This window comes from Ptychodera flava, chromosome 17, assembly GCF_041260155.1.
Source record: "Ptychodera flava strain L36383 chromosome 17, AS_Pfla_20210202, whole genome shotgun sequence".
Taxonomy (NCBI): Eukaryota; Metazoa; Hemichordata; class Enteropneusta; family Ptychoderidae; genus Ptychodera; species Ptychodera flava.
In genome coordinates, this window is record NC_091944.1 from 27,688,468 (window position 1) to 27,708,806 (window position 20,339).

Sequence of the window (20,339 nt, forward strand, 5' to 3'; positions counted from 1 at the left end):
CGCATCTAAAATACTTACAAAATACTAATAAAATCACTAAATATACATCCAATTACAAACTCAAAGTTCAACTACTCTACATAAAATACAAGAAAATCGACTAAAATCATTCGAAAATTGTGCCATATATCAATGATAATTTTCTTTAATTTGTTTGAAAGGGGAGTGAACTGGAAGGTGGTGGACATTGAGAAGGATGACGTAATTTTGCTTGGTGTATTCTGATATCACGGTCAAAGGTTTAGGGTAACCATAGTAACGACCGATAGGCATCACTAGACTGTAGCAAATAGCAACTTCTGTGCCAAAATGCGGGGCTCTTTCTATCTCCAAAAATCTTCATAAAACATAAAACAACAAAAGCAAAACATCGACACAAAACATCATCAAACAACTTCAAAAACTCCAAAAATAAACGCGATAAACCGCAATATCGCTTCATCTCCAAAAGCCCAATTTCTCAGGCAATTCGGGCAAATCTAGGGATCATTGTATCACTTACGGATCACTAGCAATGGCATTCGTAGCCAACTGAGGGGGGATAAACAACCAAACATCCAAAACTCCTATACACTTACCTCTTCAACAAGAACATAACTTCAACACTTCATTAAAAAACAAAAATAAAACAACACTTCAAAGAAAGCAAGAAAGACGCCTCATTTGCATACATGTCCAGAGTATTATCCTAATAAAAGGGTGGTTTCCAAAATACCAGAAAATACAATCAACAAAACTGAAAAGTCATGCATCTTGTACGTTGTCGTCGCACTTTATGGGTGGGTGTATTCCGAAATTCTGCTTCTTATGATTGTCAGTTCATTCGTCACGTAATCAGTCCGTGTATTGCAAAGCCGACTGGAAGGTGAACCACAAGCATCGCTGACGTTGGCTGGTCGAACTTGTTCTAGGTTACACACATTTCAAACTTCTTCAGCCATTTCTGTAGACAAACATTCTCTCGTCAGGTGTATGTTCGAGACATGACGTTATCACAACATTAATAATGTCACATTGCCTACCTCGGACGTCCATGTCTGCAAGCCGCCCTCGTCTCTCTGGTCATAGTTCACCTCCATCCGCTGCGGTGCATCTTCGATCAACCGCTACATATCACCATACAGTCGCCCGTGCTGCTGGTTCAATGGTTCTTCAGCTCGTACACGCCCCTCGTTGACTCCACCACCAGATCTACCACCAGACCTCAGAATCCTACATTCGTGCTGCTTCAGTATACTCCGGATTCTCCATCAATTTGTCGCGCTCGTTCTTAGGGGAATTACAAGTCGAGGTACCAGTCTGGATCGTAGTGCTTTCAGTAACTGAAGCTGACTCACCAAGATGTAGATTGTAACACAACCTTGCACTTTATCGCAAGATGGCGACCATATCGTTCACCGTCTCAGCTCTGATCGCAAGTCCCCTAGTCTAAGTTCTCTACAAAATTAAATACATCTAAAGACTTACATAATTACAAAAGTTATCACGAGGTTATTTTCCCGCCATTATTTGATAGTTTTTAGGATTAAATAGGATCACACCATGAAATATCCCGTTCTCGATTGTTCTCATTGAATTCTTAATCAATAATTAATTAAACTATCACACTATCTCTTATCTACTTCTCTTACGATCTGAGTCAATGACCTTCACACGCCTTGGCCACGTGAGGGACGCTTCGAGATAAAATCTCTAAAGAAAGGGGCGTTACACATTCATCGACATAAATAGCTTCTCGCCTGCCTTTGTATGTGTATCATACATCATCCCACGACAAACAATTTTAAATATGACGTACGTATACCCACTACCCCAATAGAGCAATGTCGAGTAAAGTACTTGCTCAGGGGCACAACACCGTGCTGGAATCTTGAAATCACCATCCTTTGAAAGTGAGTGCGTTACTTGGACCTGCCGGTGTCGAACTCGCCATCCTCCGATGTACCTTTTTAGAATCTGCATATGATGGACATGCTAAACTTACTCCAACATGAACCTCGCAGAGCAACGGTGGAATTTCGGGCGTCCGTACAGACAAGGGTATTCCATCACTGACCGATTTGTATATATGTAGACCTATTTCCTTAATAATCCCCCACAGTGATCCACGGTACATCTCTCATGGTGTGGTACATGGTAACGTTGACATTTTTCTTTCCCTCTCCCACACCAACAAAACTTACACACTAATTCTTGATAGAAATATCAAACAATCGGTAGAGCTGGGGCTCTGCAATGTTCAATTTGTTTTCAAAGATGTGTTGTATATTGTGAGTGACCCAATCGTACGTTGCTATTGGATAGAAAGTAAGCCTTGCATACTTTAGACAATGTCGCGATGTACGTGTTGTGGTAATATCAGGCCACGGCAATATGTAATAAATTAAGATTGCAATCAGATACCCTTCAATTTCATCCATCCCACAGTCAACAACTTTAAATATGTCAGTTTGATAAACAGGTATGAAAGCTGTTAAAATTGTTTGTTTGCCGTCCTTGGATTTTTAAAAAACCTACCAGCCAGCCAGGGGAAAACCAAACATATGGCGATGTACGTGTGGTACATATCAGGCCATGGCAATATGTAATAAATTAAGATTGCAATCAGATACGCTTCAAGTTCATCCATCCTACGGTAAACAACTCTAAATATGTCAGTTTGATAAACAGATATGATATCTGTTACGGCCGTTTAAAGAAAATTTTTTGTTTGCCGTCCTTGGATTTTTAAAAACTTACCAGCTAGCCAGGGGAAAACCAAAACATAGAAAAAAACACATGAATTAACATAAGCTTAATTTTAAGTTGGTTTCACTGCATGAAAACCCAATAATTCAGATAAATTCACATTAATGAGTTGCCTGTATTATAGTATAATACACGTGAATTCACATGAATCCACGTGAATACAGGCTTGCTGAATACAAAAAATGGATTCTTGACTGTATTCATCTGTATATGCACTCTTCAGCTAAAATACAGGCAATAATCCATGTTAATACAGTAAGTATTATAGGGTTTTCATGCAGTGTTTCTTTCTGAAAAATAATATTTTTATTTGTTATAACGTTAACATTGTGTTTGTTTTCTTAATTTTCTCTGAAAACCTACGGACGGAAAACAAATAATTGTATTTTAAAGCGCCTAACCTAGCAAAAACGAGGCTTTACAAGACATAAGAAGATCGACTCTACAGGAAACGTCGAAGGATAGGTTTTGCAACGAATAACAAGAAGGACAGGTTTTGCAATAAATAACAAGCAAATCTCATATTCGAAATTAGTCGCTCATTCGATTTATTTTATGGTTGCTATTACATTATATAAAATTACGCTTGTGTGATTGCAGTTTCTCGCAACAAATGCAGATAAGATTTTGTATTTCATTAACCTTTGCTAAGCTTTAAAGTGTGTACACAAAGGCGGGGCACATCATGTTACGTTGCGAAATCTTGAATTAAAAAGTGCGCGACTTTCTTAATGGAGCCTTTAAGCTATGCTCTCTCATTATCGGGTAACAGAAATGGGACTCATAAAACAAAGTTAATGATTAAAGAATATATAATTACCTCGAGTTTACAGTTACTTGAAAATCACAATCATGACCACTATACCATGTCTCCAATCTCTTAAAGAAAAGTAAAGTTTCGTGGTTACTCAAAATTCGATTCATTTTTATGTATCCACTATAGACAAAATTCAGAAAGTTGAGTGTCAACAAAACTGCCCCCTTCGGCACATTCTACCTTAAACAACAAATGGAAGACAAACAAAAGGTGTAAAATAAAACCAAGAATTCACCTCAACTCACCTCCTGCAGGACAGGATAATTGAATCTAATTTGCAAAGACCGATCGTAAGCTTTGGAGATGGGGATATAAAACCTTCATGAAAATCGGAAAGGTTTTACAACCGTTACGATTTCCTGAAATGCGGCAGAGAATGTTTAAGGTTATATGTGACTGGCGAAAAAATATAACCATGGTACTTTTTTACCTTGGGAAAAAATTAATTGAAGACTCTCTTGATCTTCAGTGGCAATTTTTCGCAAAACGCATGAAAAATGGTCTCAACATAACTTTCAAAGTTTGGTTACAACGATTGGTACAAGATGGCAGCCCAACACTAGAGAGAGAAAATACACTGCTGGAAAATTCCAAAACGCGTACTTTAATACGTGCTAATCTGTATTTTTACACAGTTTTCCTACTTCTTTAGGATATTCAAATTGTTATACCCTATTTTAAAATCGATCGACTTCAATGGCAGCACGGAATTGGGCAGATTTTGTGACTGATTTTTAAAACCCGGGCAAGCGTAGAATATTGTGAAAATTTCTTTTGTTTAGGGCGTGACAGATAATATATCCACATTTCATGAAACAACAAAATGGGACTTTGCTATGCATATTGACAGAATGATAGCCACCAAAATGAATGCTTGGTGACATGAGGATAGTCTTGTAGTCAAAGCAAGAAGTGAGAGGTGATTCGACAAAATCTTGAGTTGATAAGTCTTGCAAATTCACTGGCATATCGTACGGTACATTGGTGCTTTAACGGGGTCTCCAGGACCATAGGGTTTCACGTTACATACGTAATCGCTTACGGAAAAAGGGCTGAAAACCGAAACCAAAACAAAACAAAACAAAACAAAAAACACGTTTACGTGGTTGCTTACCGGTTCGAATTGTTGTACCTCCAAGCTTTATTGAGACTGTAATACAAAAGTCCTCACCACAGAAGGCAGCATATGCAACGTGTGTACGTTTCCAATTGAATACCCATGAGTGACTAACAGGGGATGGCAACGTCTCTGGTCAGACAAAAACTTTATAGCATGCTATAACTGTCGACAATTATTTATAGGATTTGCGCCGTTTCTAACATATGTAAGACAACCTGCCATTGTGTTCCACGTCTATTGCCGTGCATATCTAAGTTACCAACCTGCACATGTATCTATGACTTGTAATACGTGGACTCTGCACTTCTCGACATTAGCAGGAGACTGGACGCCTTCTTTTTTGAGTAAAACGCCCCTGTGTTCGCCCCTGTGTTGAAACACATATCTGCCTGGCGGATTGATATAGCACTTTTACACTTCTAGAATGACAAAACAACCCTTTCTTTTTCGGGTGCCCTACAGTTTCTCAAAACGGGTCATATTAATCCCTTTGTTACAAAAAATATTTTTCTGCGTTCTTTTCATGAACTGTAACGGATAATAATTTTGTTTTAAAAAGCTATAAGTTTTGATAACATTTTCAGAATCCTTTTTGATAAAGCATCTTCTTATTCTTCTCCCGGAGGTAAGTTGAAATGTAAAACATCAGCTATGCCAATACGGTGCATTTCCACACAATATGCAGTATCATTGTGGACAAATAAAAATAGTCCGGATACGGTATTATTGGCAGGACATTACCCGGACTCAGGCTATGATGTCAAGTTGAACATTAACCACATGATATTGATCTTTGGCTGTAGAATAAAACGCTTCACTTGCCAGACTGAAAAAATACCGAAAAGACTTACAGCTACTGGAGCTTTACGAAAACGAAAGGTGTGATTTGGAATCATAAATGTTTTTTGGTTCAATAGAATCACAGACAATAGCAGGGAACTGCTGTCTATTATAGAACCACACAGTATCGGAGTATTGCAATATCTCTTAGATAGTCGATCAAAGGCCGCGGTGTGAGGCCGAAGGCCGGACAATCCGTGACAAATCCAGGCTGCAACAACGAAATTTCAATAAAGGAACTTGAAAATAGGTTTTTTGTTACTTTTTATGGTAAGCTTAAATATGTCGCATATTGAAATATAACACTATATCTATTTTCTACTTCCAATATCAATTTATCAGTTCGAAATAAGCATAATATGGACTTGGTTCGGTTCTGTGATTTGTGAACGTTTGAGTGGGGTGAACGCGATAATTTGTGTTCTGTTTTCATGTGAAACGCGTGAGTGTGGTGAATTGTTCTGGAAGTGTCGGTAATATTCCCTATTTTGCACAAAATGGCAGTATGCCTCCTCTATACCCATATTACAGCCCTCTTTTTACAGTAATGCTATCCAGTTTAAAAATCTGCCGAAATGAATAGCATATCTAACTAGCAACAAACGAGAGCGCAGCATCGTTGAAGTGGATCATTAATCTTAGCACATCTGAATAACGCATTGCATCGCGGAGGGACCGTGTGTCCAGGCCATAAACTGCAACTTCGTTGATAGCTGTAAACGCAACTATCTGTGGCTGTGATCTGGTTCCCTGCCCCTGTCTACCGCTGGCTGCGGTATGCTAACGAAAGGGGAGGTCAGGGAACCAGACTGGGTGGGCTGTATCTATGCGGGTCATCCAAAGGTCAACCATACCGCGGATAGCTGCGTAGGGAGAATGGGCAAATGAATTATGACTACAACCGATCTTGGGTCGGGACTTTGAACGATAAAATTAAGCAAAGTGAGCGTTTTGCAATAAAATGACCTATACCTTGCCTGAACTCTGATGATTGCTCATTCCCTAAATCCTTTTGTGAACAAAATCTCTGGTTTGTTTACGTATTTCGGCTGACTTTCCGAGGACTACTCAAGATTTTCACTCTAACCTGCACTCACTCTATATTAAAGTCCGCTGCCGGAGTGAAAAAAATCCAATTGACATTCTTACAAAACATTAATGTGGCAGCTACAGAGCTCTTATACGTCTAGAGGAAAAACACATTGTTTGTCTTAAACTTTTAACAGGTCAGTTAGGAATCTTCAAATCAGTAATAAGTAGCCTTCACAATGCCTATTAGTCTCAATAAAGTGCCCGAGCGAGCAACAGGCAAACACATCACCAGATCAAATTCCAGATTTGTCCTGGCCAAGTGACAACACTGATCAGTTGACAGCAGCCTTCTAGATGATCCTAAACGACACTAGCATTCCCGACCATCCAGCACAACCAAGTCAGGTCAATGCAGTAGCACAACCAAGTCAGGTCAATAAAGTAACAGCCAACCCCATGATGCACTGTTACCACCACAACCAGCCATGGCGAACACAAGGCAGACATCGACCCCTCCATCTGCGTTACAAGTTCACGATATTAGACACCCTTAGATATTGTAGACTTCATCTTCACTGGAAGTTATATGGAGAAAGAATTTCTTCACTTTGGTGCTGATGGACAAGATGTCGAAATATAGGGAAAATGACGCAAAACTCTCCATGTGCTGCACAGGTGTCTCAAGCCAATACTAAGACATGCCTACCCTACATTTGTTGAAACTCGGCACAAAGACAGCATGGTACGACATACATATTAAAGTCAATTTATTGTGAAATCGATCCATATATGGCCACCAGGCGGTGCATTACAGTATTACAGTTAATAAGTATTCGAAAGTAATTACGAGACAAAATGTCATATTTGAACACAATCATAGAAATTAATACATTCACAATATGTTTGTGATTTCAATTATTTATAATTAATATAACAAACTTGGAAATAATGTATAGTTATTGAATACCGTTGGTTTTTGCTTGTTGTGCGACTAATGCCAAGATCCACGTCTCTTATTATCAATGAGAAAATTAATTGCTTATGCCATAGTAAATCATACACTTTTTAGTTTTGAAAAATTGTCATTATCTGCTTTAGATAATAAGGAAAAGTCAAATGTTATCACAGCTCGCTTTTGCGGGCAAATTTCTAACAACACCTTAAAAGCTTTTCTGAACGTCAACTGGTGCAGAAAGTGAAGTCTTTAATAGAAAGAAGAACTTTTGTTTCGTTGGCAACATCACTGTTTACGAATGGTAATCTGTGCTCTTGTAAGGATTTTACAAATGTAAAAAAAAAAGCTTGGTAAGCCGCAGAACTTTGGTTACTTAAATTTGATGTTACCAATTCATGTCTTTTGAATCGAGTTTAAAGCCCCAATAGATGCGAATGTGTAATAAACCGATCTCAAAATGTCCTCAGTTTTGCAAGAGTTTTGTTTGAATAAGACCCATTAAAGATTTAAAAAGTGTATCACACTGTCATGCGTGTCAAAACTGGCATGCAAATCCAAAGGTTTTAACATCATATTATTTTTTTTGCCATTTTACAAAAACTAATCATGTGACAGAGAAAATAAAAATTACGACGACAAAATGTCTGTCATCGTGCGTGGTGCATTCAAGTAAATGGCAAAATGCTTGTTTCTTGGATGATCACGATGTGAATGTGCAGGAAATACTGCATTTGTTGTACTTGTCTGTGGGAGCGCCATTTTTTGAGTGCGGCACCTGTTTATTATTTAACCTGCAAATACGTGTACGCATTGTCAAAATCGACGAGCAGTGATACTTATATACACATCCTTCAGTTTGCACATTAACACGAACCAACTTTGGTTTTGAAAATAATATAATGAAAATAATGCACAAAATTCTCAGCTGTTGGGGCTTTAGGGAGTACTGAGTATTGAATCGGTGGATTCGGATTTCGTTTCTACGTCATTGTCTTCCGCTTTCGATTTTCCCTGACGACATTTCAGTTTTCCAAGACGATTTATCATTGGAAGGAAAGCTGCTAACACGGATGCAAGTAACAACCATGATCCCGATAGCCAAAAAAATCCATCGTATATACCTGAAGAATCGCGCATCCAACCTACGGGGAGAAAAGTGTGTACATGTGTAACATGTATAAGTACAGAAATTACATGTATTGTTCTAATTGACATTAACATACTGGTGTACAGTTGTTTGCAAAAGTCAGATTGCTCGGAGGAAGGGTAACCAATCTTTTTAAAGCTAAGGACCGGGCCCTTTTTCCGTATTTTTTGAAATATAAGAATATCATTTTATACGACAAATTGCACTGCAACGGAAATTTGAATATAATTCTATTTCAATATTTTGGTTTCTAAGAAAGATATTTTCTGCAGGTTCGATAGTTTGAATGGTTTTTATCGTCTGACGTAATGAGCAAAAGTGTAAGTCTTTCTCTGTCGGGTGGCAAACTACCTTGAGCAAATGTGTTAAAATAGTATAAAGAAGGCGATTTACATGAAGCATCGATTGAACTTGAAGAATGCTTGTGCCTTTGCAACAAAATTTAGGCAAATATTTAAAAGAAAGTTAACCTAGATAAGTTTCTAACACAAGGACTACTTAAAGCGATCTTCAAATGAGTTCATAACATGTTTCATCGTGTATTATATCGTACCACCTGTCTGCAAACATTACCTCCCAAAGGCGCGGCGAAGAAAGAAATAATTCCAAGGACTTGGATGAGTAAACTTGTTGCTTGCCCTACTTTCTCGTCTCCAAGGAAGTGCTTTATCACGATTGCCCTGAACACAAAGTATCCTCCCGAACACGTACCGTAAATGGCAAGCAAGATGACTTGAGCTACATTATGAACACAAGAAAAAAACCAAGACTTGTTAATAACGCAATGCAATGTTCTTTTCTTACACCAACAGAAGAATGGACCTTCTAGGGAAACTGGATAAGGAGCAACGAAATATATTATGTGGTTATAATGACGTGATGAAAACTTGAAATCTTAAACAGGTGGCCAGTCATTGGTTATTCGAATAGAAGGGATGAATGCACGTTTTAGATTACAACTCTTTAATGATGGTTTATAATAATGTCAACTGAAATCGCTGATAATACGCTCGGTGTTTTTTTTTCTATCGTAATTTACATACATCTAACAGGCCTAAATGTTGGCAAAATAGCACAACAATGGCACTACATATGCAATTCTCTTATCTTACAGTGGTTTGCTTTGAAGCATTGGCATTAAGGAAGTACGCTTCCATTCCAAAAAATGTTGGGACATTCTTGAAGTTAACTTCTGAAATAATCTTTTTGTGTACTTTGCAAAGATATGAAAAAAATATGGGGTACCCATGCAAAATTTTTGAAAAAACACACGCCAAAATTGACAGAAAACCACTAAATCTCCCATTTTGCGAAATTTGCACTTACCAGCAGAATCTTTATTTTATCGTGAACGATTAACAGATCCCAGTGTGCATACCACATTTTTGCATTGCCAGGACAGCTGAATTAGGACAATCAAATAAAATTTGCGATGTCTTGTCTTAAAAATTAAATATTAGACCCTAAATTTATCATTTAACTGTAAAAGTAGTCTTTTTTAAAAATATAAACTTCATATAAATGCACATAATTTTCAAAATGTTAAAAAGTACAACAATATCTATCAAACAGACAGTGTTCTTTGATTTAGAAGCAAAAAAAGTTTGGGTCACCACGCAAATTTTCTTACTAAACAGCAAAAAGTGATGAAAAAAGGTGAATTTTGTTAGGCCTGAGATTTGACCGTCTAGCTTACTGATATTATGTCAGAGCTACAATTGTTAATTATTCTCTACTCATCTTTCAAAATAAAAATAACTGTCGATTTTTCAGTGCAAAAATATAATTTCGGTTGTTTTGATTCATAAAAACTTCTGAAAGAAATATTATAGGTCACTAGCATGATTTTTTGCCATTTGTCCTGTTATTCACGCTCACCAGGTTAGGTAGTCTAAAAGGAACATGTACATCTTCTGGACAAAAGAGGGCGCTCTCCTATATAGAATGGTAGCGTACTACCTTAAGCGAAGTTGACATAATGTCTAAATCGAGGTGTTGCCAAGACTGTAGGGTACAATTAACAGCTAAGTGGTAACATGAGTTGATCATAAAAAATCGACTCTGCAAAAGTTGAAATATTGTCCAGCAGGACGTCAGACATAGTCTAAACAACACCACCACATATGGCCCAGCACTGTCCAAGTCTTATCACTTGCTTTCATGTGTAGTTGTTTTGACTACATCTGACCTGCTGCAAGACAATGTTTCAACTTTGGCTGAGTTGATTTCACTGTGATCGACTTGAATTACTGCTCAGCTGATAATTACACCTGGCAGTGTTGGCAACACCACAATTTACACAATATGTCTACTTCGCTTAAGGGATGGACCATTAGACCTTTCTAAATTTTCAAGGGGGTGGTCACAATGAAATTGTGAATTTTTTTTTTTTACGATTGTACCTTTCTAAATTTGTTTTTCAAATTAAGATTAGCTGTGCAATTTTTTTTTCAGAGTAAATTTTCAGATTTATAATTATTTTTTTAGTTCGTCGCTGTCTGAAGATAAAGAGGGCAAAGATGTGGTGCGGAGCACCACAAGCGGCCGTGCAAGCGGTCACGGGGGAGGTCAGGTCCCCCCTCCTGCCGTTGGAGCTTTTGAAAAATAGAGATTAAAATGGTGTAATTCGGTGGCACTTGGGGAGTATTTTTGCGGGGGGAGGTCAGGAGGTGGGTGTCCCCCCCTCCTGCCATTGGAGCTTTTGAAAAATAGAGATAAAAATGGTGTTATTTGGTGGCACTTGGGGAGTATTTTTGCGGGGGGAGGTCAGGAGGGGAGTGTCCCCCCCTCCTGCCGTTGGAGCTTTAAAAAAATAGTGATTAAAATGGTGTTCAATTCAATTCAATTCAATTACTTTATTATCCACAATAAATGTAGAAAGTTGCCTTCAGGCACATCATATACAAATTAAAATAGTACAACTAGCAAAAGCATTCTATAAAAAGGGACGCTATTACACATTGAAATGCTTAAAAACACACAAGGTAGCGACATAGATACAAAAATTGAAACATAGATTGAAGCAGCAAAGGACCAACTGGAGGTTTAAAACAACTACATCGAGTTTGAGTTTAAAATTGAAACTGCTGATGGAAGAAATTACTTTTTGAAGAGGTTTTTCTTTGCACGAGGAACCCGAAAACGTCTCCCTGGCGGGAGTTTCTGGAAGTAACCATGGAGAGGGTGATCAGAATCATTGACAATATTCTGCGCTTTCCTTTTCACTGCCAGCTGGTAAAGGTTTACAAGGGAATTTTGACGACAGCCAATAATTTTTCTGCCATCCTCACAATACGAGAAAGCTTACTTCTGTTTCTGACAGTCAAATTTCCATACCACAAAATGATATTATAGGTTAAAACACTCTCAATGAGGGATCTGTACACTATTTGTAAAATATTTTGACTCACATTGAACGATTTGAGTTTCCTGAGGTTGAGAAGGTATAATCTTTGTTGGGACTTTTTCGCTATATAGTCAGTATTTTCATCAAATGTGAGTTTTTCATCTAGAAATGAACCTAAGTATTTGAAACATGAAACGACTTCAACAGATTCATCGTTGATTGTGACAGGAGTAAAATCCGGGCAAACTTTACAACCAATGACAAGCTCTTTTGTTTTACTAATATTCATATCTAAATAGCTATCTATGCACCAGTTCTCTAAAATTTCAACATTATGGAAATATTCAGAAAGAGAATCTTCCTTTTTGAGTAGCCCAACAAGAGCCATGTCATCAGCAAATTTGAACAAACAAGATATTGCAGTATTGCACTTATGTGATCTGTGTAAATAGAAAATAGAGTAGGTGATAACACGCAACCTTGTGGTGCACCAACATTCAGTACAATTTCCTCTGACATGTAGCCATTTACACATACCCGTTGTGGTTTTTCTCTAAGAAAATCACTGATCCAGAGAATTATGTTGGCATCGACATTCATATTGATAAGACGTCTAAGGAGAACATATGGTTCAATGGTGTTGAAAGCGCTTGAAAAGTCTATAAAAAGAATACGAATGTATGCATTTGCGGATTCTAAATGTTGAGAAAGTAAATTAAAAAGAGTGATAGATGCGTCTTCAACCCCTCTATACGCAAACTGAAACGGATCTAACTTATCAGCCACATTACAAAGCAAATGCTTCCGCACAATACTTTCCATAAACTTGCTCAGAATTGATGTTAAGGCAATGGGACGATAGTCATTCAGCTGCTTTGGGTTGGGCTTCTTTGGAACTGGAATAATTGTAGATGTCTTCCATGTACCGTGACGGGGGACAACATGAAGATTTAATAACATCTGGAAAATGTAGGAAAAAATGGGACCGAGTTGTCAAGCACAATTTTTCAAAACCCTTCCTGTAATTTTATCGGGAGCTGCTGCTTTGTTACTGTTTAATTTTAAAAAGCTACCTTCAACATCGCTTTGGGAGACCTCAATCTGATCAGAGACAGGCTTCAAACTCTGACACAATGTTACACATTCATTGGTGAAATCTCTTACATCAAAACGAGCATAAAATTTGTTTAATTCATCGGGGAAGGCAAGTAGATCACGAGGGAATGAATTTAGGCTAGTGTTTTGTTTTTTACCCATCATAACTTTCAACCCATCCCATGCAGCTTTACAATTATTTGTTTTCAATTTTTCTTCAACTTTCATTCTGTACTTATATTTCGCAATTCTAGCCTGCTGTCTAAATTCCTTTTCTTTTTCCTTATATTTACTTCTGTCCCCTTGTAGGAATGCTAATTTCTTTTCATTTAGAAACATTTTCATTTCTTTTGTTACCCAAGGCTTGTTATTCGGGAAAACACGTACTGATTTGGTTTTTACCACAATGTTTTCGCAAAACTTCATATAACAGGAAACAGTATCAACCAATTCTTGGGGTTCAACGCAAGATGTTTTAAAAATGTCCCAGTCTGTTATCTCAAAGCAGTTTTGAAGATCGCCAATGCTTTCCGGAGACCAAACCTGTATGGTTTTGACTTGTGGTTTTTCAGTTTTCAGCTTTTGACGATATTTCGGGAGCAGATGTACCACATTATGATCTGAACGCCCGAGAGCTGGTCTGCCAATGGAGCGATATGCATCGGGAATATTTCGATAACACATGTCGATAGTTCTGCCAAGACGTGTGGGAACTGTAACATACTGATACAAATTAGGGAGATGAGAAGTCATGTCACATCGATTGAAATCACCTACTATGAAGACAGGATTGTCAGGGGATCGCGTGATTACTTCGCTATAGACTTCGGAAATCTTCTCTCCAGCTATCTTGAAGTTGGGTCCTGGTACATAAACCATGATAACAGTTAGTTTACTGAACTCCCGGGGCAAGTAAAAGGGTCGAAATGACACCGACAACAGCTCGTAGTCGTGGGTGCACACTTGTTCGTGAATATTGAACTGGGTAGCCCACCTGTTGCTAACAAAAGCACACAATCCTCCACCGCACCGCTTTTTTGCTTTGTTTGGGTTTCTGTCTGCACGAACAAGGGAATAGCCGGGCAAAGAAATATTGTCAGCTTCCTCTGTGAGCCACGTTTCTGAAAAACACAGTAGATTATTACGACGAAAATCCCCGTCGAATCTTACAAGGGCCGTTAGCTCATCCATCTTATTTTGAAGTGATCTTACATTGGAAAACGTGATGGTTGGAAGTGGATATCTGCTACCACGTTTTCGGAGTCTTGCTCTGATCCCTCCTCTTGATCCTCTCTTCTTCCTACTTTTCTTATTTTGACATGATATATCGCCATTGTTTTGGACTGGTGCTGAAGATGGGTTGAAGTCAATATTCAAATTAGTGTCTGGTATGGTGTTTTGGAATGTGAGTAGAAATTCACGACTATACCTGAGAACAATGGCAGCGTTGGTAAGTTCGGGTTCCGTGACATAAAAAGTCGTCAAAACGCAGTCAAGCAGAGGACAAATCACAACGATGAATAAGATGCACTTTCCTGCCATACTTAAAATCGTCCAGGTAAAGTGACAGGAACAAACACGACCTCGAACACCAAAAGAATACAACAAAAACCGGAGACGAACTGATGAGCCGGGGTCAGCCACTGCACAGCGCCCCCTTATTAAGTGTTATTTGGTGGCACTTGGGGAGTATCTTTGCGGGGGGGGGGGAGGTAAGGACGGGGGTGTCCCCCTCCTGCCATTGGAGCTTTTGAAAAATAGAGATTAAAATGGTGTTATTTGGTGGCACTTGGGGAGTATTTTTGCGGGGGGAATTCAGGAGGTGGGTGTCCCCCCTCCTGCCGTTGGAGCTTTATAAAAAAATTGAGATTAAAATGGTGTTATTTGGTGGCACTTGGGGAGCATTTTTGCGGGGGGAGGTGAGGAGGGGGTGTCCCCCTCCTGCCGTTGGAGTTTTAAAAAAATTGAGATTAAAATGGTGTTATTTGGTGGCACTTGGGGAGCATTTTTTTTCAGATTACACATCTTCCTCTGAAACATGGTCTTCTTGCTCCTCAGTAGCTTCCTATAGTTTTGAAAATTGACTATTTTGGTTTCCTGGCTTCCCTTTCTACTGCGTGGTGAAATGCCTACATTCACCCCACCAAACATCATGCATATCTCATGATTTACAATTGATTTTGACAAGCTGAGAAGCTGTTTGCAAAATAAAGTGAAATTTGCATATTTGTGTTTTTAGAGCAATTGTTGCCCTTTTTTGATCAAAACATCTATTTCTTTGTAGCAGCATGTCCAAATTGATTGGATGTGTATAGATATGGTGAAATTTCAATATTTGTCTTTTTAGGGCAATTTATGCCATTCATGGTCAAAAAATCTGTATTCTCTGAAAGGGCTTGTCCAATTTCTTTGAAATTTGCTACATAAGTCCCTTAAGGATTTGTTTATGTGGTGGAAAAATTCTTCAGATAATTGTCATTCAGCATTTCTACACACAAACGATTATTCATGCAGATTTATTCAGTATTTGCTATCGAGGAACTTTCAAAGTTTCAACACTTTTGTGTGTTTTTGTGTTGGGATTTGTTGGATAGATGGCATTCTACGTAGTGTATTGTTGAATGTTAAAAAATGTGTTGCTGTTGTTTTTTGAGGCTGTTTTTTGAGAAAAAAAGAATTGAAAATGCCTTTTTTAGAAGCAAAATATATGACTTGATATGTTGTTTTATCATTATTGACCTGTTACTACTTTTTCACCCATTCTTGCATTCATCATTGCGATAAAATGCTGTGAAAAAAATGAACCTGATGTGGCCTGCATCTGTTTACCTTGATCTTAAAAGGCAAATAAACTTTCTGTCTTGACAACCATACCATAGTTTCAATGTTTTACCTAGTGTACCTGCTTGGTTTGTACGCAGGAAACAAGTAGAAAGCAGGCTCTATAATTTTACAATTTTCAAGTGATCAGAATACAAAAGTCCTAAAAAGATAAGATAATCACAACTTCCAGTATAAGGGATACAGTCACTCTAAATGTATAAATTAAAATTAAAAAGTGCCTGGAGGATGTACTAAAAAATACAGAAAATTGCTTCCTGTCGGTAAAAACTAAAAAAAAATCAAGATTTTAAAGACTTTTGCAGATTTTTTTTTACGCATTTGTCTTCTTATTTATATTGTTTTTATTTTGCAAACTAGTTTGAAGATTTTTTCTCCTAACTTTCTGCTCTGAAATTTTTTTTTCTGTTTTTGACCACCCCCCTCCCAAGATCTAATGGTCCGTCCCTAATGCCAATGCTTCAAAGCAAACCACTGTAACAGGCCAATGGATAAATAGTTTGTCACTGTTTTCCTATAGTTATTCATTTATATTGGACAATATGTCATTGACGCTGCATGTATTCTGTCGACAAAGCAGTTCGGCCAGTAATCCGAGAGACCATGATACTTACATTTGGTTAGAATTTAAGGGCATACGAATACTTACATGTAAAGGATATCGCGTAAATACTGATAATTAGCGAAATCCCACAGGCAAATATGGCGACTGCAAAAGTTACAGACGGACCAAGACATCGTATGTGGCCTGCAGCGCCGAAACACGGTCGTGCAATCAGCTGCACCAATCCCATGACGGCTGGTATGTACGAGCCAAAATTGTATGATATACCAAAGTCACGAGCACGTCTTACCTAGAGGAAAGCACATCATAAGAAGTAATGTTACAACATAACTGATTTTCGATATTAGGTAGATTTCATACTGCAAATATGAATCCTTGTTTGTGAAGGAATTAAAAACGCAAGTTAATACCGTTAAGGAAATATTTCGCAGGATTATACGCAGATTCGTTTGTCTGCTTAATACTTACAAGATGAATTGAAGCTGAATTGATTCCAAACACTTGTCCAACGCCAATAATACAAATTGTTATGAAAACGGGTTCTTGAAACAAAGTGACGTCATATATGGATAAAAAATACGATTTACAACGCCGAGCAAATGTTTTTTTCGGTTTGCGATCGACAGTCTTGTCCTTCACTGTTATCATGTCATACGATTCTGCAGATTCTTCAGCCTTTGAGTGGTTTTCTTCACTGCTGTAAATTTTCTTATTGCATTCATCGTCCTTCTGTGACCTTTGTAAATCCTTGTCAGGTGATCTGTGCTTTGTAGGTAGCTGTCTCGCTCTTAGAGGTCGCATGAGGGCTCCTGCCACGCATAGGTGTAAAGTGAACGCTGACATAAATAGAAGCATTCCCCTCCAGCCATATTGATCCACCATCATTTGAGTGACGAGTGATAAGACAAACTGACCTGCACCGGCTCCCGCCGAGGCCAGTCCAATAGCAATGGGAAATCGCTTCTTGAAATATATGCTGACGATTTCAATACAGGTCACATAAACGACACCCATCCCGGCTCCTAGAGTTTATAAAAAAAACCTGTAGACAGTCAATGATTAATAGCAAGTAGAAATCTTGACACGGATTGGACACCATAGATATTCCAAGGGACCGTCTCAGATTGTTGCATAAGTTCCAGAAACGAAATTCCTTCGTTTAGATCAAAACCCCCTCTCACTCCCCGTGAACAAAAGTTAGTGCGAAATGTTGATGTCTACTTGAGAGTACAGAGTACAATGTAGCATTTTACCATAGCTACTGAAGAATATGTATCTCTTGACCACACTACATCGCCAAGTAATATAATCGACCTTAGCATGACACGAACGAGTCGGAAAGAGTTACTGCAAACTTTGTTGCAAGTGTGCAGTTTTTGTTTATTTTTACACACAATGTAAAGAGAGCTCGTGATCACAACATTACAGTGCGAAAGTGAAGTTCACTAGTTGACATCAGGTGCAACGAGCAGTGTCAGCGTCCAACTCTCGCTGAATCGGGCAACACCCTCTGCACACACTGTTTATCACAGTTGCAGTCATCCCACTTCTGGAATATTTCAAAACCGCGCATTTGACCCAAATTATCCATCAAAAAAAGCAAATGTGACCTTTCTGTGCCACCTTAGAAGGTTGTGACGGTTGACGCATACGGTACAGGTTGAGGCAAATCTATTGTTAGTATACAAAAAAAGCCAGGACTATTGTTCATATTCATCTACGAAAAAGATGTTACTTTTTCACTTGCTTTGAGCTCTTGACCCGTTTTCTGTGCCTAAAGTAGGTAGTTTTTAACAAGTATAAAGTGAATAAAACGCTGAACGTAAGGTGTATGGTATCAGTAGATACTGTATGCGTGTGTTGCAACGCATTCCAACTTATAGAAATGTTCGGTCTCGGGTGCTGAATTTCCGACGCTCGATCTCTAAGACGTCAGTTTTCTGCATTAAAGTGACCAAAGTGCCCAAATAAGACAACAAAGACACCAAAGTTGATATAATATAATAGCAATAACCCCCGCCGCCGGCATGATTACACTCGATTTTGGTACAATGCGCTCCACTATAGCACTAACTCGCCTATCGGCTCGTGCTATCTGTCCCGCATTGTACCAATATGTCGTGTATACCTGCCTGCGGCGGGGGTTATTCCTTAAATTGATTTCACTATATTCAAGCAACGCGAGGTAAACAAGAGCATAGCTATTTGAGCTAAAACTAAACGTGCCCTTTTAAAAATATGAATTAATGTTACCTGTTAAGACTCCGTATGTGAAGAACAACTGGTACACATGTGTTGTGAATCCACTCGTAAGAATCCCCAGTGATGCTAAAACGCCAGCAGCCATAACAGCTTTTCTGTGTCCAAATCTTTTTGAAAAGGCTACTCCGTAACTTGCGGAAAACGTAAAGGCGACATCAAATATTCCTGAAATCCATGCTGCAAATAGTTAAGACGTATTGAATAATGGCGAGTGTTGAATAGAAATCTAAAAGTAAAATATTATAGTCTTCATGACAATACTCAGGTTTACAAGATTTTTTCATGCCGATTTTTATTATGCATTTATAATACCGACCTACCTACCTACATACATACATAGACACCCACCTACCTACCTACCTACCTACCTGCATACATACATACATACAATACCTACCTACGTTACATACCTACCTACCTACATACATACATACATATACACCTACCTACCTAACTGCCTACCTATCTACCTACCTATCAACATTTATTGCCAGATCATCGACTTCTGCTAATATAATCAAGCAATTTAATCGTTGTCTATCAGAACAGCTACTCATTATTAATACTGATCAATTTGCGTTGTTAAAGAAACGCTCTCAGCTGGCTTCAAAATTTTGCCACCAAAACAAATATTATTTTATCGAAATTCACCACTACCAAAACACATTATAATGCCATACTCTCTGATTGTATATAGGATGCATTACGCGTAAAAGAAAGTAACAGATAGAATTACTCTGTACCTGAAGAAATTCGCGTTATTCACATATTTTAAGAAGGGTTTGCGATATTAGATGAATCGGTTTTTTGGCAGCTTACCTGTAACAGCCTTTGATTCTTTAAATGCGTCCAGAAACGCAACATAGATCACCGAGAAGGAATTCAACAATCCTGCACTGATGAAAAATCCCAGGAAAGATGCAAAGACTATCACCCAACCCCATCCACCGTCTGGATGATCTCCAATTGCCGCTTCCATTTCTTTTAAAAAGCTGTGTGACTAGGATAAAACAAGTTTGGAAAAACTTAGAAAACACTTCACAATAGATTCACCATGTAAAATAAAAGACTATAAAAAGCATTTTTCGGTAACATGCCATTTTTGGCGAAATAATATATTCCGTGTATCTGGATGTCCTGCCGAATATTAAGATATTCAAGCCATCTTAAATATCAAAGGAGATTAAGTTTTTGATGAATAGGGAAAGTAATGATTGTATATTTGAATCGGCGTGAGATCAGGCCGAAATATTTAACACGTGAATAATATATTGCAGTAAAACGTTTAGCAAAGTTAGGCCTCTGATGCAAATATTACATATTAGAAATGTCTGCTCAGTGATATTGGGTCTCCGCCATAGGTATATGGCAGTCTTTTCAGATCATTTGCAATCCTTATGTTGTGCTCCATTTCTCATGTATAAACATTCGAAATATTATCGTAGATTTTTTATTTCACGTGCCTTCGTTTATTTAATTATTAGTAAAAGTCATGATTATCTGCCGCTCAATATTTACAGCCCTCAGAATAGTTGTTCCACTAGTGAGAGTATGAAGACCTTCCGTTATCT

At 38.2% G+C, this 20,339-nt stretch overlaps 1 protein-coding gene across 3 annotated transcripts; it reads right to left on the bottom strand.

The window, feature by feature from the left end:
- Positions 1-7,309: 7,309 nt before the first annotated feature.
- Positions 7,310-19,806, bottom strand: LOC139115948 (monocarboxylate transporter 12-like). 3 transcript variants are annotated; one of them, XM_070678409.1, is made up of 6 exons: positions 19,588-19,800; positions 18,760-18,945; positions 16,975-17,528; positions 16,591-16,795; positions 9,233-9,397; positions 7,310-8,654 (listed from the first exon to the last, which is right to left on the bottom strand). In XM_070678409.1, exons 1-6 carry the CDS (start codon positions 19,745-19,747, stop codon positions 8,449-8,451), a joined length of 1,476 nt encoding a protein of 491 aa, XP_070534510.1. In that variant the 5' UTR covers positions 19,748-19,800; the 3' UTR covers positions 7,310-8,448. The 3 variants fall into 3 exon arrangements, with proteins under 3 accessions (XP_070534510.1, XP_070534511.1, XP_070534509.1); XM_070678410.1 differs by lacking the exon at positions 16,591-16,795 and having other exon boundaries at positions 17,421-17,528; positions 19,588-19,799; XM_070678408.1 differs by lacking the exons at positions 7,310-8,654; positions 9,233-9,397 and adding an exon at positions 12,962-14,449 and having other exon boundaries at positions 19,588-19,806.
- Positions 19,807-20,339: the final 533 nt, after the last annotated feature.